This window comes from Rhipicephalus sanguineus, chromosome 9, assembly GCF_013339695.2.
Source record: "Rhipicephalus sanguineus isolate Rsan-2018 chromosome 9, BIME_Rsan_1.4, whole genome shotgun sequence".
Classification (NCBI taxonomy): domain Eukaryota; kingdom Metazoa; phylum Arthropoda; class Arachnida; order Ixodida; family Ixodidae; genus Rhipicephalus; species Rhipicephalus sanguineus.
The window spans coordinates 7,695,320-7,715,884 of NC_051184.2; the positions used below are offsets into that span (position 1 = coordinate 7,695,320).

Here is a 20,565-nt window from a genome sequence, read left to right on the forward strand (position 1 = left end):
AGTTGAATATGTTGACTATAAGCGTATATATGCTGGCATAGGATACAGTAAACTGGAAGTCGTTGGGAGAAGCCTTCGTCCTGCGGTGGACCTAAATAGGCTGAGAATTGATTATGATGAGAATGATCAAGTTTGTTACGCGATGGAAGCCTCAGGAACTTGTGTTCTAGATTTGGTTGAGGATTGTAGTTGGTGTTTGCAACGTTTTAAGGCAGCACATGACTGATTAGGTTCAGTCATTAGTTCGGCATCGTACCTTGCTGTGAATCTTTCACACGTATGTCAACCAACTGCAGCTAAACTGTGCCGAGGCGCTCATGTGACGTCATGTTGAACTTGGTTGTACCAGTTAATGAAATACGAATTACTACAGCGTGTTTGTGCCGGAAGCTTGCTGGAAGACTGCTACTCAGCGAGTGGATGTGGTGCGATGCAACCTTGAAGTCTCAACCGAATATGTGTTTCGATGGCGGGACAAGGGAGAAATGAGTCGCCGGTTGATTGAGCCACGACCCGTGGAAAACACCAGCCCGATTCAGATCGATCGGCGGCAATGTCTCTGTTACGAAGCGCTAGAAAAAAACAAAAAAAGGAAAAGGATCGTTGTAGATCGACCGATGGAATTCACCCGTAGATTACAGTTTTCGATTTCTCTCTCAGCGATTGTTTGGCGGAACAGAAAAGGCGACTTTTAGTGAAAAAATTGCAGCTGAAGACGGTATTTTTTTTTCCGGACTCTCCTTTGTTCGAGCAGTGGCCTGCATAGATGAGATTCACGTAACGCTAGTCTTTCGTGACATCTACTAGTATAAGGTTCTCGTGTCTACTTTCCATACGAAAACTCGCCATGCGAATTTATCCAGGATTATATCTGGCATGCATGCTTTTTTTTTCTAATATTGAATATAGTGGAGCATATTTGTTCAATGCGATCCCGCGTGTCCGTGAGCTATAGTTGGCATTCCCGGTCACGGCTGATGCATTTCGATGAGGACGAAATGCAAAGAACTATCGTTTGCTTAGATTTGGGTGCATGTTGAAGAACCCCAGGTTGGTCGAAACTGCGTGCCTCAGCATAATATCGTGGTCTTGGCACATCAAACTCAAGTAGTTATTATTATTAGCTAGTTCGCACATTAGTGCGATCACGTCATGCGAAGTCATAGTGACGTCATGATTTCTTCACAAATTTTGGCGACCCGCGATGACGGGATGACGTCATAGTGTGACTTTATGGCACGATGATGATTTTTTGTATCATATGTGTTGACACCGCCGACGCCGACGGTCACTTCTCGCGTTTGATGAGGCATCTAAGGCTTTCGCCTTAATATTTGTTTAACTGTTCCTGTAGACCTGCTGTGAGAATATAAAGCTTGAATCAGCGCTTGCCTTTCACGATGTGTCTTTCTCGCGCGCTAAATGTGCTTTTCCTAAAGACAGGCCTCCCAGGTGCCACTTTAGCGTGTGCTTTTCTCTTTGTTGTCCCGTCAGGTATCTCGAAGCACAGATGTGTCCAGGGTCGAGCTTCCAATTCTCCATGCAAACGAACAGCGTCATCATGCACGTGACCTTCTGATCCGTCCTTTTGCTTTCAGGGAAGCCATGACGCAAGAAAGCGTGAAGGTCGTGGTGCGGTGCAGGCCGATGAATGCCAAGGAACGGGAACAGAAATGTCAGGTGAATTTTCGCAGCCTTGATTGATGTCGAGTTAAATTATATTACCTTGCAGAAGTCAGCCGTGTCAATTTTCCTCCATGTCTGAAACTTAACGCTTTGTTTCAAATATTTCATCAGGATCAATCGTCTCACTATCTCGGTTAAAATTTATTTACCCCAAGCTTAATTCATAATTATATTTCAGGTTATTACGTTCTAGGTGATCTGAAATTGATGCTGCTGTAATAAGAGAAAACGCAGATTGTTTACTTAACGCAGCGTTCCCGTATTTAACGAATCTTGTTACGCATTTTCTGAAACAGCCTGTGCAAGTAGTCGCATCGTAGATCGTTCGTCCTTCTTTGTTGTGTTTTACGTTCGCATTACATTTCACACAGGTAGTTCTTGCTCACATTAAACAGGCGTTTGACTTACTGCGGCGGATTATACTCGACAAATGCAGCGCAAGAAGATATTTCAAGAAACTCTACATCGTATTTCGCGTGTTCTCTTGCATTGTAAGATTTTTAAGTTCGTGCGTAAAGCTTGGTGCGCTCGATTCATGGGCAACAAGAATTTGAGTTTCTTTACACGCATATTTCCATTGCAGAACAGCGCCAGACGATCTTGTTGCACATGAATTTTAAAGTGTTGCGCAATGCGTCGCACGTGCTGTGTCTTCGTGACTTTAAACCACCTTATTTGTTATCAAGGAGGTCTGAAAGAAATGCCGGAGTGAAGCTCCCGTAACTTCTTAGCAGAAAATGTGAAGCCAGAATTTGCCCATACTTACTTAAAAAAAGCATAGCCTTTCCGTATCGCCCGATTAGAGATAAACTGTTTTGTTCTGCTAACCTAAGTGCTAGGTTAATTATAACATAAGAGATCGCCGTTCCCGACGAAAGTAATACATCTGGAAGAGTATTGGTAACGTAATCTCTAACAAAGTTTGCCAAGACTTTGAGGATTCCTAAGGAGACCAGTAACACAAAGAAACACTTGAGCAGAGACGTTGAACAATTGGCCGACTTAAACTCATAGGGCATCTGAGGGAATCGCAGCTTTTTCTTCGCTGTAAGCTAGCGTTTCATCGTGCCCATGGTAAAATGGCGGAGGTCTGGCTTCACGTTCGGGACATAATCTTCATTCCAGCATTTTTTAGCCTGCTTATTCGTGACACATAGGAAGATAACGTGCAACGTCATGCAGAACGTGGTGCGTATCGACTGCGCGGCCGGCCAGTGCACGCTGACAAACCCTGCGGACAGGTCGGCCCCGGCCAAGTCTTTCTGCTTCGATGGGGCCTACGACTCCAACTCGACCACGGAGCAGATATACGACGACATCGTATACCCCATCGTCGAGGCAAGTGGACTGCACTGCACGCTCGCTTGCCCGTGCATGCGAAAACCCACAGGGTCCATTATGCATTCGCCTAAGATGACTCGAAGGCGGACGCCATCTTGTTCTTTTTGTTTTCAGTCGACTGTATGGATCACCCCACCCTCTAAAGCTTTCTGCGCGTAACGTGGTTTTCGATTGCCTCCGGGATCGGAGGCATTGCAAGCTTTCTGCACTTCACGTTCCTCCGGCATCGGCTCAATAACGACCAAGCGACGATGTAATGCGATGACGTCATGATGTGACGCCACGTTACGTGGCCGCACAGTAAAGTAACCATGATGTCACGATGACATCACACATTTTGGTGATATGTCACGTCACGATGACTTCGTAGGATGACGTCATCATATTATGACGATTTTTTTCAATCGCTTATGTTGACGCCAACGGTCGCTTTTCGTGTTTGACGATGCATCTAGGGCTTTCGCTTTAATAAGCGTTAAGCGCCAGTGGAATGACAAACGCCTACTGCAAAACGCTGCGAAAAAGAGGTGAAACGAAAATCTGGTGTGCAGGTCGACCATCCATCAATAGAACACTACTTTTTCTTTCTATGTTCGTAAGAGAAGTTCGATTCGTTTTGCTTTTTGTTGTTTAAGTCTTTCTTTTATCTCTCTTCGTTTACAACGCCCACTCGCAGCTGTTGAGCACATGCACAGAGAAAGTGATCACGTATACTTTACAGAATCAGTTTCAATGCAAAGATGGAATGACATCGCGTACATCGATTGAAAATAAAAATATCTTTTTCTGTTTTTTCTGCTTGTTACGTTGACGTAGAGTAAAAATATTGCTATTTTTTTAAAGACCTCATAGACAGGCTTCACATGATGGGCAGGTACTGTCAGGTCAGTGCAGTAATAATTCAATGGCTCTCTTCAGTGCGGCATTGCTGTGACGGCGATGTCAGGAGTATTGTCCAATTTCTTGAACATTTGTATAATCAAGAGCAGGCAAGCTTTAATGTTGTGTAAGCATGTGGTGGGTAAAGATTCCATCATGGACAGGCATCTAACACAGGTTGATATAACGACATGGTTGTTTTGTGGCAAGGTATTGTAACGTTTCTAAAAAAAGTACAGTATAGGTATTTTATGACGTGCATATGGACATCACTTATCTTCTAAATTTACAGCCTTAACATGTGCTTGCTAAAATTGACGCAGTTTTGAATGCGCCCGCACACGTTTCAAACGTCCTCCACGCGTTGGCTTCTCTGCAACAACATACATTATGCGGAGCAGCCAACTTTTGTCATTTATCGGCAGCGAGGTCAAACAGTGTAGGCTCCCAAAAAATGACACGGGCAAGCATTGTTTCGGATCTTAGGATTTTGCAGATCCTGATACCATGGCTGTCCGAAGGGTTGAAGCCGTGTAAAAATCGCTCTGTTCCTATTTCGTTATGCAAAACCAACTAGGCCAAAGCTTCACGTTACTAAGTGTAGGCTGTTGCGTCTATAATACTTTAGAGTGTTAGTTAAGGCACCCTTTTGAATGCTATTCCTTCAATATGGGCGCGAACGTAGTTGAGCGCGTTGCTATTTAGTCACGGCTGGGTAAGTCAAATTTAAACGCACACTCTAAGAAAAAGAAAAAGAGTATGCGTTAATATTTGCGGTTAGTCCTGAGTTGCCATGTGTACGACTCTCTTTTGGATTCCACGACTCTCCGACGAGGTTATAATGATCTCCAAAAAGAGTTCTCTTAAAAGGGAGTCATGTACGTGGCAAGCCAAAAAAAGGTTCAAATAATTTTATTCAGGCGAAAGCCTTAGATGCCTCATCGAACGCGAAAAGTCAGCGGCGCCCGCGTCGGCGTCTCCCGTCGGGGTCTACCCGAGTGATGCAAAATATCATCATCACGTAATGACGTCACAGATGGCAAACATTAGTGACGTCACATGACGTAACGTCACATGATGACGTCATCACATGACATCGTAGTTTGGTCAAAGGTAGGTTGCCGATCACGGAGGCAATGCAAAACCAGGTGAGGTACCTCCGACCCTGGAGGCAGTGGAACATCACGTTAGGTGCCGAAAGATTCCGGAGTGTGACGGGGCAGGATCAATACATCGACTGAGAAGAAAAAGAAGATGGTTTTCGCCTTTGAGTCGCCTTAGGTGAGTGCCTAAGGAACCCTGTGAGTTAAAAAAAAAATTTTTTTAGAGTACAGGTGGCTCCATATGATGACGCACCGTTCGGCTTAGTTCGGTAACATTTCCGTCTGTTGCAGGCATAAGAAAGCACAATGAAGACCATAGGCTGCCACAGTATTACTCATCTGTTTTCGGGACATATATATATATTTTTTTTGATTGGGCGCAACTTAGATAGAGACACAGTTCGAGGTCCTTTCACTAATTGCATGCAGAGCGTGAGCGAGGGCTACAACGGCACCGTGTTCGCGTACGGCCAGACGGGCTGCGGCAAGTCATTCTCGATGCAAGGCACGCCGCGGGTGCCCCAGCAGAAGGGCATCATCCCGCGCTCCTTCGAGCACGTGTTCGAGGCCATCGCGGCGGCCGACTCGTCCAAATACCTGGTGCACGCGTCGTACCTCGAGATCTACAACGAGGACGTGCGAGACCTGCTGGCCGAGGACACGCGCAAGAAGCTCGACCTCAAGGAACATCCGGAAAAAGGCGTCTACGTGCCCGGTAAGCACGATCTTAAGTACTGCGACTGAACGAAAGTCAAGAACCAAGTCACATACCAAGAGCTACGTATTACATATGTATGTCCGGTAAGCTCTTCGATCGTGACGTCCGATTGTCATGCGCTCGTACCTTAAGGAAATATTTAAATTGTTTCGTCTATATGTGTGAAATATGTCGTTAGTAGGGATATTCAATGAAAAGAAAACAGTATGAATAGCGGGAAGTTTTCCAGTGATAGATTTGTTGCTTGTGGTCAACATTAGGCAGAACATCCGAAACAGCTTCTTCCCAAGCAATCCACGGTTCGGTGTGGAACTTGCACAAATGGTTGTCGTCGAGGGTGGAACATAAATGAACAGGTCACTTTCTCCATAATAACTGCCTGATGCACTGCTGTAGGGTATTTAGCGTCCACATTTAATTCGCCCATGACCGTGTTGTTGTCTGAACGTGCGGCTCATATGTACCCGCTGTGTGCCAGTCTTCATCCAGAACTTTATACTGGGCGTAGTTTTGTTTAAAACGAATAGATTCCTTCTTTGCTCATTTCCTTCATCGGATAATAATAATAATAATAATAATAATAATAATAATAATAATAATAATAATAATAATAATAATAATAATAATAATAATAATAATATAATAATAATAATAATAATAATAATAATAATAATAACTTTGTACCCATCTGAATATGAATTCATGCTTGCGAATCTTCGTTAATTATCTCTAATATTACATATGCAATATGTGGTCTTGTTACGCGTGCGCATGCACGGTTATGGGGTTCTGGCATTTATATCCGTTGTCGGAAGAAGGATAAAGCAGTTGTTAGCCAGAAATCATTCTCATTTCTAGTTTTCAAATATCTATTCTAAGCTACCCGATTCTTGGCCAATCCCCCTGAGTGGGTGTGAGCCAGCAGTACAGGATCTACATCTACATCTACATCTACATCTACAGTGCTAATCTCATCTCTTCTTTGTGGCCCGTCCTGGTTGGCGCTGAAGTTTTCACCTTTCAAAAAACACGTGCGTCGCAGGCCTGTCTCTGGTGCCGGTGCACGACGTGGCGTCGTGCGAGTCGGTGATGGAGCGCGGCTGGCGCAACCGCTCGGTCGGGGCGACGCTAATGAACGCCGACTCGTCGCGGAGCCACTCCATTTTCACCATTCACCTGGAACAGATGGAACTGAACGCCCGCAACAACATACGCACGGGCAAGCTCAATCTCGTCGACCTGGCCGGCAGCGAGCGACAGGCGAAGACAGGTGAGCGCGCCATTACGCCGTGGAAAACATCTCGGCTGTGACGGCGTTCGCGGATGCCGCGGACGCATCGTTGTTTTGGTTCGGATATAGAGGTGATTCTATACTCGGTTACAAGCGAAGAAAAAAAAATCAAAGCCAGTTCCGCCCCAAGTGAAAGGTGTACGAACTGCGGAGCATCGATTCCCCTGTTTTTCTCTTCTGTTCATATTGGGTTTGTCTGCTCTTTTCTGTTCTTTTCGTGTGATTATGTGAATTCAGCCCGAACGAGTATTAATTTTTCGCAACTAGGAGGCTTTGTTTCTGTGAAATCAGTACAGATTTCCGTGATAGGTTCGGGCTAGAAACGTGTGAGCTTTTTTTTTCTCTCTCTTGAACCCTACTTCAAAGGAGTACTTCTCGAGTACTTCTCGAGGGGCTAGTTGATGAAGCATCTTGAAAGGAAACGCGCAGTGTTAGACACCACGAAAGTAAGACAGAAAGACGAGCGCCACTACCAACTGATTTATTAGTATTTACATCTCGGCGAATATAGTCCACATGGCATATGTGACATGCGCGGAACCGTAGCAACAGCGAAAAAAAAAAAGCAAGAGAAAGAGATAATGGTTATTCAGTTTGGAAAGATATGATCGAACAAGACATATCCTGACGTGTACAAAGATACTGAAGGTTCGCCGATGCAGTAGTCGCCATTCCACCGAAACCATAAACGAACCTTACGACCACGCAGGTGCCAGCGGCGAGCGCCTACGCGAGGCGACCAAGATCAACTTGTCACTGTCGGCGCTGGGCAACGTCATTTCGGCGCTGGTAGACGGCCGCAGCAAGCACATCCCGTATCGGGACTCCAAGCTGACGCGTCTGCTGCAAGACTCTCTGGGCGGCAACACGCGCACCCTCATGCTGGCCTGCATCTCGCCGGCCGACGTCAACTACGACGAGGCGCTGAGCACGCTGCGATACGCCAGCCGCGCCAAGAACATCCAGAACCGGCCGTGCGTCAACGAGGACCCCAAGGACGCGCTTCTGCGCGAGTACCGCCAGGAGCTGGAGCGGCTCAAGCAACTGCTCTCCGGAGGATCGTTCATGGCTACTCCGGCCGACGCCACGCCGGCCGCGTCGTCAGCGACGCCCGAAGGTGAGGCCCTTGGGCGCGCGCTACGAGACTTGTGAAATAAAACGAACATTCACCAAAAGAGAGATAACTTTATTAATGGCGGGGCTGTTTAAGCTTGAGTTCCAGCCGTGGCCGGCAACCGCTCACAACTCGGCGCAGCTGTGCAAAGCGAAGTGGAAGCGCATAGCATAGTCATGTATAGTACAGTATAGCAATTGGTGGGAAACAGAAGTGAGGATGAAGAAGAGGGATGTGAGGGGGAGGAGGATGGAAATGAGTGGGGAAGCATAGCATAGCCATGTATAGTATAGTATAGTATAGTATAGTATAGTATAGTATAGTATAGTATAGTATAGTATAGTAGAGTAGAGTATAGCATAGCAAGGGGGTGGGAAAGAGAAGTGAGGGTGAGGAGGATGGAAAGAGGAGGTGAAAGCCACTAGCTCCGCTGTTTCCTCAGTATTCGCACCACTAGCGCCTAGATGCCTCAATATTTTTAATGTTCTCTTTTTATTAAAGTGAAGCGATGACATGTTTCTCACAATGGCCTGCCTTTAGTCCCTGGCTTTCCGGGAGCAAGGATGAGAAGTAAACAGTTCTTGGAATGCGACATCAGGGTCCTTCGGTCGCCATTATCGTCAAAAACTTGCGTGGCCATAACCTTTCTCTTAAATCAATGACGGGAGAGGTCCGACTTAGTAAAAGTCTGGGATTGACTTTGCGCCCCCTTTTAGGGGATTAGGGGGGCGCTCCCCCCCCCCCTAATCGTAAGGTCGACTTTTTGTCATTACAGAATAATTGTTTTCACACTGCTCCATTGCCTCTGTGACGTCAGATTTTGAGCTGTCATGTTTATATGCATATATCTGTCGATGTTCATGCTGGAGATCAATATTTAGACAAAACAGCTCAAATCAGTTCACTAACCTGTCCGCTGCCGTGGAGGTCTTTTCAGTCGACATGTGCTTTTTCCACAAGCCGGTACCTCCTGGCTCAAGCGTGTATATTACAGACATTAGACGCGATAACCTTGCTTTCCAAAGTGCTTCACATTCCAGCATTCTCTTTTTACACCCTTTTCAGAACGGCCGGACAGCAACAGCGAAGTCGTGAACCAGATTAAGAACGTGAGTTGCCTCAAAAGTGGAGTCTTGTGCGAACACAGGTGCGAAATGGGTGTCCTTTTTTTCGACGGCGACGCAGGACTACGAGGCCCAGATGACCGAGCTGCGCAACAAGTACCGCGAGGAACAGGAGAGCCGTGCCAAGCTGATGATGGACGTGGAGAAGATGCGCAGTCAGTTCCAGATGCAGATGCAGAAGGTCGAGCAGAAACACAGGGAGGAGGAGGCGTCGCAAGAGGCGAGTGGCAATGTCGTAATTAATCGGTGCACAAACTCGAAATGAGTCTGAAAGCATTGTTGTCATATAGCGAAAAACTCGCAGGGCCCCTTGTGCTAAGACGAGTCCAAGGCGAAAGCCATCTTATTCTTTTAACAGCAGAGCTATTTAAGTTCGCCGTTGGTCCGTGCGGCGTTCGCAAAAACTCGGCTTGGCTTTGCATAGCATAGATAGCCAAGATTAGTTAAGCCTGGCTCATTTTAGTTGAACATGATTGAGACTAGTTAAGCTTAGTCTAGCAATGAATACCATATGATAGTCAATAGATGGCCAATCACAGCTAATCGGTAATCAATCAATAACCAATAAATTATACAAAATGCTTGGTTGAGCTCACCCTTTAGCTCAAAATGCATGAGAAACGAGGAAGGTCGCCCAGCCCCGCTCTTCCTTGAGGCTTGGAACCACTTGTGCGAAGCTGCAGCTTAATTTTCTTCCTTCTCAGTAACTGTATTGGTCCTCCTTCCTCCTAAAGCTTTCTGCACCTAGCGTGATTTTCTGCACATAACCTTTAAGAACGCCCTGTGAGCAAGCAAGCGCGCTCAGGCACTTGGAGCGTTTTCCACAACGCTGATGGTTTTAAGAATTTCCTTCGTGCAAGCGAGCGCATTGAGAAGCTCTGTGCACTTTCATAAGGATAATTGAGTGTCGTTGAGTCGCCCTTCAATCGAATGTGGGCACGGATAAGTACGTTAAGAAACATTTCATCATCGACAAGGCCGTGTGCGTTGAAGGCGATAACCATAGTCCTAGATTACAATGCTGTAATGTTTGCATAGACAGCCAGCAAGCGGTATTCTGAGAGGTCCTACCTCGCCTTGCTGTTTGCTCAGTGCTTTGCAGTGATAGATAAAACATTTCTTTTCTGGTTCGCAGGTGAACAATAACCATCTGAAGGTTGACGAGCCGGAGACGGGGCGCTGGGCCGAGCCAGTCGGAACTCCCGAGAACCCCGAGATTCGCGCCCCCAATGCATCGCCCTGCTTCGGAAACCAAGAGTGAGAACGACGCCTCATTTTCGAGAATGGTAGCTTAGGTGGCTAGACTCGTGACCTGGGGTCGGCCCGGTGAAATCATGCCGCCGAAAGAAGCTTGTTCGTTCGGTTTTGTTCGTAAATGGTCTCCAGAGCGGGGCGTTCTGACAGCTGTTGCTAATATCAAGCAGCTTTTAAGGCGAAGCTGTTTCAGTCGTCGTCGTCCTCATAGTAGTAGTAGTAGTAGTAGTAGTAGTAGTAGTAGTAGTAGTAGTAGTAGTAGTAGTAGTAGTAGTAGTAGTAGTAGTAGTAGTACATTAGCGCTAGCTGTTGGGCCAGTTGGTGCATTATGAACTTGAAAAATGGGTACCAGCGAAAACACTGAAAACACGTACACAAGAAGAAGGCGTTACACACGGACGAAGCGTTCGTCCGTGTGTAACGCCTTCTTCTTGTGTACGTGTTTTCAGTGTTTTCGCTGGTACCCATTTTTCAAGTTAGTAGTAGTAGTAATGGTAGTAGTAGCAGTAATGGTGGTGGTGGTGGTGGTGGTAGTAGTAGTAGTAGTAGTAGTAGTAGTAGTAGTAGTAGCAGTAGTAGTAGTAGTAGTAGTAGTAATAGTAGTAGTAGTAATAGTAGTAGTAGTATTAATGGTGGTGGTGGTGGTGGCATTAGTAGTAGCAGCAGCAGCAGCAGTAGTAGTAGTAGTAGTAGTAGTAGTAGTAGTAGTAGTAATGGTGGTGGTGGTGGCAGTAGTAGTAGTAGTAATAGTAGTAGCAGTAATGGTAGTAGTAGTACTAGTAGTAGTAGTAGTAGTAATGGTAGTAGTAGCAGTAATGGTGGTAGTAGTAGTAGTAGTAGTAGTAATAGTAATGGTAGTAGTAGTAGTAGTAATAGTAATGGTGGTAGTAGTAGTAGTAGTAGTAGTAATGGTAGTAGTAGCAGTAATGGTGGTGGTGGTAGTAGTAGTAGCAGTAGTAGTAGTAGTAGTAGTAGTAATGGTGGTGGTGGTGGCAGTAGTAGTAGTAGTAGTAATGGTGGTAGTGTGGTAGTAGTAGTAGTAGTAGCAAGGGTGGTAGTAGTAGTAGTAGTAGTAGTAGTAGTAGTAGTAGTAGTAGTAGTAGTAGTAGTAGTAGTAGTAGCAGTAGTAGTAATGGGTGGTGGTGGTGGTAGTAGTAGTAGTAGCAAGGGTAGTAGTAGTAGTAGTAGCAGCAGTAATCACGCAGGTCATGTGATCAGAAGGGGAGTGAATAAAGTGCTAAATAAGAGAAATGATGATCATTATGATGATGATGAAGATGCATGTGATCTCGCTAGCGTATCACATGCACCGGCGCGCTTACAGCTTCGCTCTCCGACGGTTTTCACGGCGTGGAACTGGCAGATTTTGTTTTATTCGATTTTTATCGTCATGAAACTCACTTTGTTGTAACAGCACGTGATGATATCTTTTCTCTGACAATTGCAATTCGTATGGCGCATGTGCGTAATTAACGAATGCACTGCAACGGTTTAGTTTCCTGTATGTTCCGTACCAGTCACTGATTGTTCATTTTACCCAAATGCAGGGATCCAGCGAGCCTGGTCCAGATGCAAGCAAGGGCTCTAGAAAGGTGCGTACTAAGCGTTTCTGAAACTTTCCATTGTTTGCTAAAGCACAAGCTACACTTCCGCTGCTCACTTAATGCGGATCACATTCATGCACCGTCGCTGCATACAACACGCTACCGCATTAAACCGTGTTTCGTAGTGAAGAGTTTATCATGTTTCGTCTTTTTCCGCTAACTCATTTTATGTTTCTGTATCCTCGACTCACACTATTACGCCTATCTGGACACAACCTGTCCCGTTTTCATTTGCCACGTTTCCGAAGTTTTTCGGGCGTGTTGAGGCAAATGAAGAAACGCACGATCGCAGCAGCACCGACAACCTGATTGATGAAGTGTGCGTCTCCGTGATGCGAATCAAGTTGTTCTAATATTCGTTCAGTGAACTGGGAGCACGGGAATAGACAACGGACGAGGAGGAACCACACAACACGCGCTCCCAGTTCGCTGCACGAATATGAATTGACTGCCCACGAATATGAATATGAACTTGTCAATCCTTCCACAAGTTGTTCTCTCACAATCACAATCCTTCGCCGCATACAAACGCACTCTTTCACCAGTCCTCATAGAGTGGCGACTATCACGAACGAAGAACTCAATCCAAACTGTCGAAATTGTATTCTAAATGAACTAGCTATCCAAGATCGCATCTTGTGGGTATCTAGGAGTTGTCCCCCTTCCAAATCGCTCCCTGTCAGCTTCCTCAAAACTGACGTGCGGTGAACTCACCAGAACCTCCGAATGGGAGAAACAGTTGGCCGTCGTTTCGTGGGCCGAAAGAATCACTTCCCGCGTGGTGCCACCCTGAGTTGCAGTTGCAGGGTAGTGGACATTTAGTCAACTGTCCTGCGACTGCAAGTTGATACCGCCGCATTGCGATTTTCGCGCGCAGGTTGCGCGAGTTGCAAGGGAGGATGCTGGGCGGTGAGAAGAAACACGACGCCGAGCTGAAGGCGAGACGCGCCAAGAGGAAAAGCATGGCCGAGAAGAGGATCCGTGCTTTGGCAGGTGCGCAGTATGGCAGCCTATTTTAAACTTGGGGAGAACTAATGCACGGAAATTGAGAACTTAAGAACCAAATTAGGGGGGGGGGGACTTGTTAGGCAGTTGTTACTAACACACTTTTAGGAGAGTTATTAAAATAAATATGAATGTACCATAAATGTTTTGTGTATGTATACCTATATGCATTTGTGCATGCACTGCATTTGAGTGTACGATTGAAATTTTTATGTTCAAGCTCTTTTTTACTGTTGTTTAAATTACGTACTGTTCAGTTTTGTATGCTAGCTTGTTTATATTATTGCTTAATAAGTTTTTCTAATTACTGTATTTACACAATTATAAATTGTAAGTCGATTCGAATTTAGGTCGACACCCCCCTCCCTAAAATTGCACGACAAAAGGAAATATAGAGAAGCGCGAGCGCATTTTATAAAGGAAATTTATCTGCGATGTCGCTGAAGAGAAACTCGAAGTCCGGTGTGCAAAGGAGGCTTCACGGCAATTCTTCAAAGCTGTGTAGAAAAGCTAGCTTTGCAGCAATAGGCGGGGATCATTTTTAGAAAGTTTTCCGTGAATCGTTGCAGAGGGTGCGGGTTGTACACGAGAAAATATGGTATGCGTTGCAGGTAGATCTGGACCATAAACATTATGCCTTAGCATGCCACAGCGTGCCCCTGATTTCTCGTTTGTTTCGGTTTCGCTTGTAAGTCGACCCCCCAACTCCGGATCGTGTAATCTACAATCGTGTAAATACGCTATTTAGTGACCTTTTTTTTTTCCGGAACCGATGGTAACAATATTTTTGTGCGGGAATATTATTCTTGTAAATTTGCTCAATCAAATGTAACTTCAAGGCTTTATAAGCTGCTAATGCTGGCAGCTGAATGGCCGCTAGCAGCGTGAATGCGATAGGAATGATACGGAAGAGTCTGCACCTCAACAGCTCGGGGTCACGTGACCTGAGCAGGAACGTCAAGTATGACGTAATTGTTAGAGCGGCACGTCACTGTGGACACTGTTTCTGGCAGTATAGTGATGCTGACAGAGTAGTGAGAACCGCAAAGCGGCAAGGCATAGGTTACTGGCCTCCCACTGACACGGGTCAGACATTGACACTGGCAAATTAGCGATACTTATGCAACGACAGGCAGAACCTTGCCTTTCACTCATATCGTACGATTGTGGTGTGACAAAATACGGGACATTTCTCTCTCTCTCTCAGCAGCTTGGGGTCACGTGACAGGTCGCGTGACCCTGAACTGCTGAGAGATAGAGAGAGGGAGAAACGAATGGGAAACGCAGGGAGGTTAACCAAGCTTTGGCTCGGTTTGCTACCTAACACGTGCGGTAGGGGAAAGGGGGAATAACAGAAAGGATAAAGGAGAAAAATCAAGAGAGAGAAAAAGAGGAAATGGACCGACCCGCTGAGGTGCGAATAGACTCTCCCGGGTAATGCAAGGTGGTTGAGGATTGGGAGAAGGGACAGAGAAGAGGCTGCTGTGGCTGTGGTGAACAGTTCGCAAGGTGGTGTTTCTGATACTTTTGAACCACAAGTAATAATAACAATAATAGTTGGGGTTTTATGTCCCAAAACCAAGATATGATCATGAGAGACGCCGTACAGTGAAGGGCTCCGGACATTTCGACCACCAGGTGTTCTTTAACGTGCACGTAAATCTAAGCACACAGGCCTCTAGCACTTTGCCTCCATCGAAATGCGGTCTTCGGGTCAGCAGTTTGAACCTCAAGTGTTAAGCTATGTATTTCGCAAAAAGCGCAGTGTGGCGGAGAGTATTGTGGGGATGAGCTTGTCTGCATTGTCGTGCTTTTGTGGCAGAGGCCTTGGCCAAGGTTGACGACGAAGAGCGCACCTTGCTGCCAGATTACGACGACATCAACGAGGAGCTCAAGGTCAAATCCTCATTGATACGAAAGGCGAAGCGAAAGGTAAGTGCGGCTCTACAATCAATCAATCAATCAATCAATCAACCAACCAATCAATCAATCAATCAATCAATCAATCAATCAATCAATCAATCAATCAATCAATCAATCAATCAATCAATCAATCAATCAATCAATCAATCAATCAAACACCAGCGGTAAGTTTGGTTCTTGCTGTCATCTCGCAGATCCAGACGCTAGAGCAGGAGGTGCGCGACCTTCAGCGGGAATTTGAGGCCGAGCGCACCGACTACCTGGAGACCATCCGGCGACAGGACCAGCAGATACGGCTCCTTTCGCAGATCCTGGAGAAGGTGCAGCCGTGCATCCGACGAGACTCCAACTACGCCGACCTGGAGGTTGTCAAGGCACAGAGCGTGTGGGACCAGGACGCACAGCGATGGAGGCTGCCCGAGTTCACCGTGCAGCAGACGAAGTTACCACCCGCGGCCGGTACGTGACCCCATCGTGCCAGACTAGGCTCGCATCATCTTAACGCTCATCCTTGCGGTCGCCCTTTATTAAGGCGCATCGTCAAACACGAAAACTCACCGTCGTCAGTGGCGGCGGCATCGGCGTGAACACCAATTGATGCACAAAAAATAATAATCATGTGATGAAGTCATCGTGACGTCACAGGTCGCCAAAATTTGCGGCGCCATTATGACGTCGCATAACATGACGTCACACAGGTGATAATCACACGACATAGTCGCTGGTCAAACGTTTGTATACCTCGGAGGCAGTTCTGCAAAACCCTGTTAGGTGAAGAAAGTTTTCTGGGGGGCTGTGGATCAATGAATTCGACTGAAAAGAAGATGGCTTTCGCCTTCGAGTCATCCTAAGCGAATGCATAAGGGACCGTGCGACTTTTTTTTTCTTTCATTGCAGGAATCCAGCCAGGAGGCAGGCTGACGCAGAATGTCGGTGACGCGCCGAGCCTTTCAGTCAGCACGTTTGAAACCAGCACACAAAAGAATGTGAGTGGCCTGCAAAGCATGCATCTTTCATGCATCAGGTAACAAGGCAAAAAGTTGTAGAACATGTCAAGTCAAATCGAGTCAAGTATACTATACTTGACTCGATTTGACTCGATCACTTTTGAAAGTTTCAAAAGTGATCATGAAGGTGCACGGTATAAGAATATTACGGAAGGAGGACGTCTGAGAGTTTTGAAGACAAGGAAAATGCCAGGGGGACCTCGTATGATTACATAAAGAAGATAATTATGCAAAGACAGAAAAAGTATGGACATGTCAACAATAAGAATACTGATTAGTTAACCTGATTATGTGGAACAAGAAAATGGATACGTTCGTTTATGGTAATACTAACTTATCGAAAAACATGTTCACGTAATAATGAAAGGCATGTGAACAAGCAGAATGCCAAAAAAAGTAAGAAGAATAATAATCAACCCGACTTAACAGATGTGCCTTTAATCATTGTGAATAATATCAATGTAGTATACAAAAAGGACGTTTATACAGTAAAATTACGTAGACGTAGCCATTGAAAAACTGTTTAAGTTTCGGCATGCTAGTGGACAGTATATAGCGTTAAGTGGAAATTAACCGCCATTGCGACAATTGCGTGCTGAATTTCACATAAGTTTATATCAATCACGAAGAAGCAAATCTCGCGTTTTAGTATCATTTTCTTGGTCTTAATATTTTTCTACATTTCGTGCTTTTACTTCTGCACGCAATTGTATTACGAAGGATACGCCTGGTTTTGTGTGGGAAGCTTGCTCTATGTATTGTTGGCTCGTGTCAACCTACACAGAATACTCTAGTATTCTAATAATCTCAAAAGACGTTTTCGGCTTACGTAAGCTTTCTGTCCACTGCTATAGAGCTACCGACAGCACTGAATCTGTGTTTCACTTATTTTTTTTCAGAGACCTAATTTTGGGAGTGATTTTGTGAACAGCATCTTGAAGAAGCCTAATCGACAGGAGGAATTGCTCAGTACGTATTACTCTTGCGTCGTGCGGCCTGACCGCCCAGGATATGAACAGTTCTCACAGTAAATGAAATTATCTTGTTACCGCCAAGATACACAACGCGTGAAAAAAAAATATTTGCAAGAGCTTTTGATATATGGCGTGACAGCGCCACGATGCACGTATGAGCGTACGGGCCAGATTCTGACCATGACTAAGGCGCAATAGAACGGACAAAACAAGGCTCTGACTTTCAAGTGATTCTTTATTGGAAATAGCAGTAGCGCTGCTATTTCCAATAAGTTCTCAACTTCTGGTGATGTGTTCATTGTGACCAAGGCTTCCGTGCTGGAAGCCGAAACGTCATAAACGTTTTCGCTTTTTTGTTAAGAAAGCAGTGGTACGCTGGCGTTGCCGAGAAAGGAAAGGGGGGGGGGGGTGTTAAACACCCCCTAAATTTTTCAATTTTGCGTGTACACGCACACATGCAAGCACACGCACGAACATATATGGAGGGTGGTAGAACACCCCCCCCCCCTCCTTTCCTTAAAAAAATTTCTGGCTGCGCGCTTGCAGTAGTATATAATAATACAATAGTAGAGGAACAAAGGAAGTCGTAGCGCTATCTGGGTGACTCGGCCGGCCAGCACGGATACCTTTAAATTATAAGTGAACACGTCATATCCGATGCTAAACATAATGTAATAGGTGTAAATCTTGAAACAGCGCTAAATTTAGCCTCAAAAACACCGCCTGACGCATGTTAACCCTGTTGTTGTTCCCTGGTTTACGTACTGTTGCTATTTTCGGATAAAGAACGCAGTTGATAGTCAAGCCTTTTCCACCTGTGCCATCGTTGGCGCGGTAACCTCAAGTCTCCGTCGCCACCTGTCTTTTTTCACATTTTCCCTGCTTATCAAACTTGCTGTCGTGGTTAGAGTTGTGCTTTTGGTGTCGTGAAAGGGTAATTCACTTACTCGAGAAAAAAAGTCTTTCTCTCTTAAGTGTTCCTCTCAGTGCATGCACTGTGCAAGGGGAAAGTATAAAAAGCCATACCTTGTTGAGTGGTGACCCTTGCTTCGAAGTATCACTCTTCTTTTTTGTGAGTCGTGACTTGCCACGTATATGACTCTCTTTAAAGAGACTCTCTCTGGAGATCATTACGCTGTCGTCGGGGTACTCAAAACAGTCATATATGAGGGAAGTCAGGACTCACCACACCCGCCGCGGTGTTCCGGTGGTTATGGTGCTCGACTGCTGACCCTATGGTCGCGGGATCGAGTCCCGGCCGCGGCCGCCGCATTTCGATGGCGGCAAAATGCTAGAGGTCCGTGCGCTTATATTTAGGCGCACGTTAAACATCCTCGGAGGGTCGAAATTTCGGGATGCCTCCACTACGGCATCCCTTATAATCATATCATGGCTTTTGGGCATAAAACACCTATAATTATTACTATTAAGGCGAAAGGACTCATCATACGCGAAAATTGACCGTCTGCGTCCACACGAGTGATGCAAAGAATCATCACGTGATGACGTCACCATGTGACGTCATCATGGCGTCACGGATCGCCAAAATTTGTGACGTCACCATGACGCCATCCCGAAGTCGCTATAACGTCACATAATGTGACGTCACACGATGACGGCGTCACACGACATCGTCGCTTGGTCAATGGTGGGCCGATCATGGAGGCAGTGCAAAACCACGTTAGGTGCACAAAGCTTTCGGAGGGGGACGGAGGAAAGTTCAATACATTGACTGAGAAGAAAAGGCAGAAGAAGATGGCTTTCACCTTCGAGTCTTCTTTTCTTTTTATTATTAGGACTCAGCGAAAAGAGTAACATATACTATTTTATTCCTTAGAGTGTGCTTCCATGTTGTGCATGCTTCCCATCTCCGACTGCCCCTGTGCTGACGCGTAATACCCTCTGGCGCCTCTGGTTCCCAACAGGTGGCATGCCAGAGGCACCGAGCAACGGCGTGCGAGCGGCGTTCGGCGGCCTGGTTCGAGCCGGTCAGCTGGCAGCGAGGCTGCACCGAGGTGCGGCCGCCGAGATCCGCGCCACTCGCTCGCTGCCCACGACGGGCGTGGGCAAGCAGTACGCCTGGGGCACGCTGGGCAGCGACGAGGGAGAGGAGACTCTCCTTCCTCGTCGGCCTCTGCAGCTGGAGTCACTCGACCTGGACAACCTGCGCCGGCAGCCGCGCACTACGAGCAGAATGGAGGCCGCCGAGCTGCTCGAATGGCCCTCATGACAGTGGCGCATTCCGCCGCCGCCACCACCGCGGGAGCGACCGCTGGCGCGGCTACCACCTATTGGAGCGACCGACGAAGTCAGCGCCGAATAGGGGGTCACGATAGAAGGAATGGCTTTACGTAATAGCATAACGGAATAATTTTACCGTACGACTTCCGTGAACTTGCGACTTCCGTTCTTTTAGCAGCGGAACTGTTCTAGGGCTGGGCCTGACGACAGATGAGTGTCCGCGCTTGTGACGCTCCGGTTCCGAGATACACACATAGATGGCGTAACTTCCTCGGTCGCGGACGAAGCTGTAGCCGTACAGTGAAACTGGGATGCGCGAGACACAAACCAGAAAACATAATAGAAAATCACAGAAAATCACAAGGGAAACAACCGCAGATCCGCTGCTTCTCCAGATTCCACACTAGGTGTAACTGGGGTAGTTTTTTTTTTTTCTTATATTCCGTGTCAGCCAATAAAGCTCCGGGATTGGTCGAAACCTTCCGGGCCATGCCCACTGCACTTACTTGAGCGTGAAAACAGCGTGCAAAGACGGGACAACCGAAAGGAAGCACACAAACACGTGACGTCAGATGGCGTCGCACGTCTATTCCCATTTATCGCTTGTCAGGCGATAATAAATTCAATTTTCAGTCAACGCCGTCTCTGTGTGCTTCATTTCGTTGCCCCGTCTTTGCGCACTGTTTTCACGTTCAGAGATACGTATACCAACAGGCCCGCCTACAGTTGCGCTTGTTTGCTTATTGTGGCATGCAACGAAAGCCGCAAATGCATCGCATTAATATGCCGAACAAAACAAACTTGATCTGAATAACTGGAGGCTTCCCCGTTTCACATGAAATAGAAGATGGCTACCCGTCGATTTTTTTCTGTCACTTGTTACTCGTGGCAAGGGTGAATTTATTCGCGCATAATTAGATTTCGCACAGTCGAATAATGAGCTGTCGATCCGCCCATCTGTTTTCTTTCTGAGTGGAATTCACCGCCATGTTTTTATTCCTTTTGGTAACACGGGAGCTCGCCGTCTATCCCGCACATTTCCAAGTTTGTTCGGCATAAGTGAGCTTAATTTTCGCGTGCTCGTCATTTTAACATCACGGGTTCTCGCGGTTTCCGGTCGCCGCTTGATTGACTCGGCAAAGTGGGCGCGACCCGAAAGTTTTCGACCTAATTAGAACAATCAGGGATGTCTAATGGCGAATACTGATTAAAAAACGAAACTGGAATAGAGTCACGTAATACCGACCCACGTTGCAGCCTATAGACCTGAACCGATAGCAATGAGACGTGAATTGGGGTCC

The 20,565-nt window shown here is 46.3% G+C and overlaps 1 protein-coding gene across 1 annotated transcript in view; it reads left to right on the forward strand.

The window, feature by feature from the left end:
* Positions 1 to 19,582, forward strand: part of LOC119404325 (osmotic avoidance abnormal protein 3) — a 42,454-nt gene extending 22,872 nt beyond the window's left edge. Inside the window, exons 3-17 of the mRNA XM_049419349.1 lie at positions 1,599 to 1,680; positions 2,869 to 3,024; positions 5,439 to 5,724; positions 6,770 to 6,997; positions 7,728 to 8,135; positions 9,198 to 9,241; positions 9,318 to 9,476; positions 10,392 to 10,513; positions 12,058 to 12,102; positions 12,992 to 13,107; positions 14,942 to 15,051; positions 15,237 to 15,501; positions 15,940 to 16,028; positions 16,949 to 17,018; positions 18,949 to 19,582. Coding sequence (XP_049275306.1) covers positions 1,599 to 1,680; positions 2,869 to 3,024; positions 5,439 to 5,724; positions 6,770 to 6,997; positions 7,728 to 8,135; positions 9,198 to 9,241; positions 9,318 to 9,476; positions 10,392 to 10,513; positions 12,058 to 12,102; positions 12,992 to 13,107; positions 14,942 to 15,051; positions 15,237 to 15,501; positions 15,940 to 16,028; positions 16,949 to 17,018; positions 18,949 to 19,253 — 2,485 coding nt within the window. The 3' untranslated portion in view covers positions 19,254 to 19,582. The remainder of the gene's footprint in view (positions 1 to 1,598; positions 1,681 to 2,868; positions 3,025 to 5,438; positions 5,725 to 6,769; positions 6,998 to 7,727; positions 8,136 to 9,197; positions 9,242 to 9,317; positions 9,477 to 10,391; positions 10,514 to 12,057; positions 12,103 to 12,991; positions 13,108 to 14,941; positions 15,052 to 15,236; positions 15,502 to 15,939; positions 16,029 to 16,948; positions 17,019 to 18,948) is intronic.
* Positions 19,583 to 20,565: the final 983 nt, after the last annotated feature.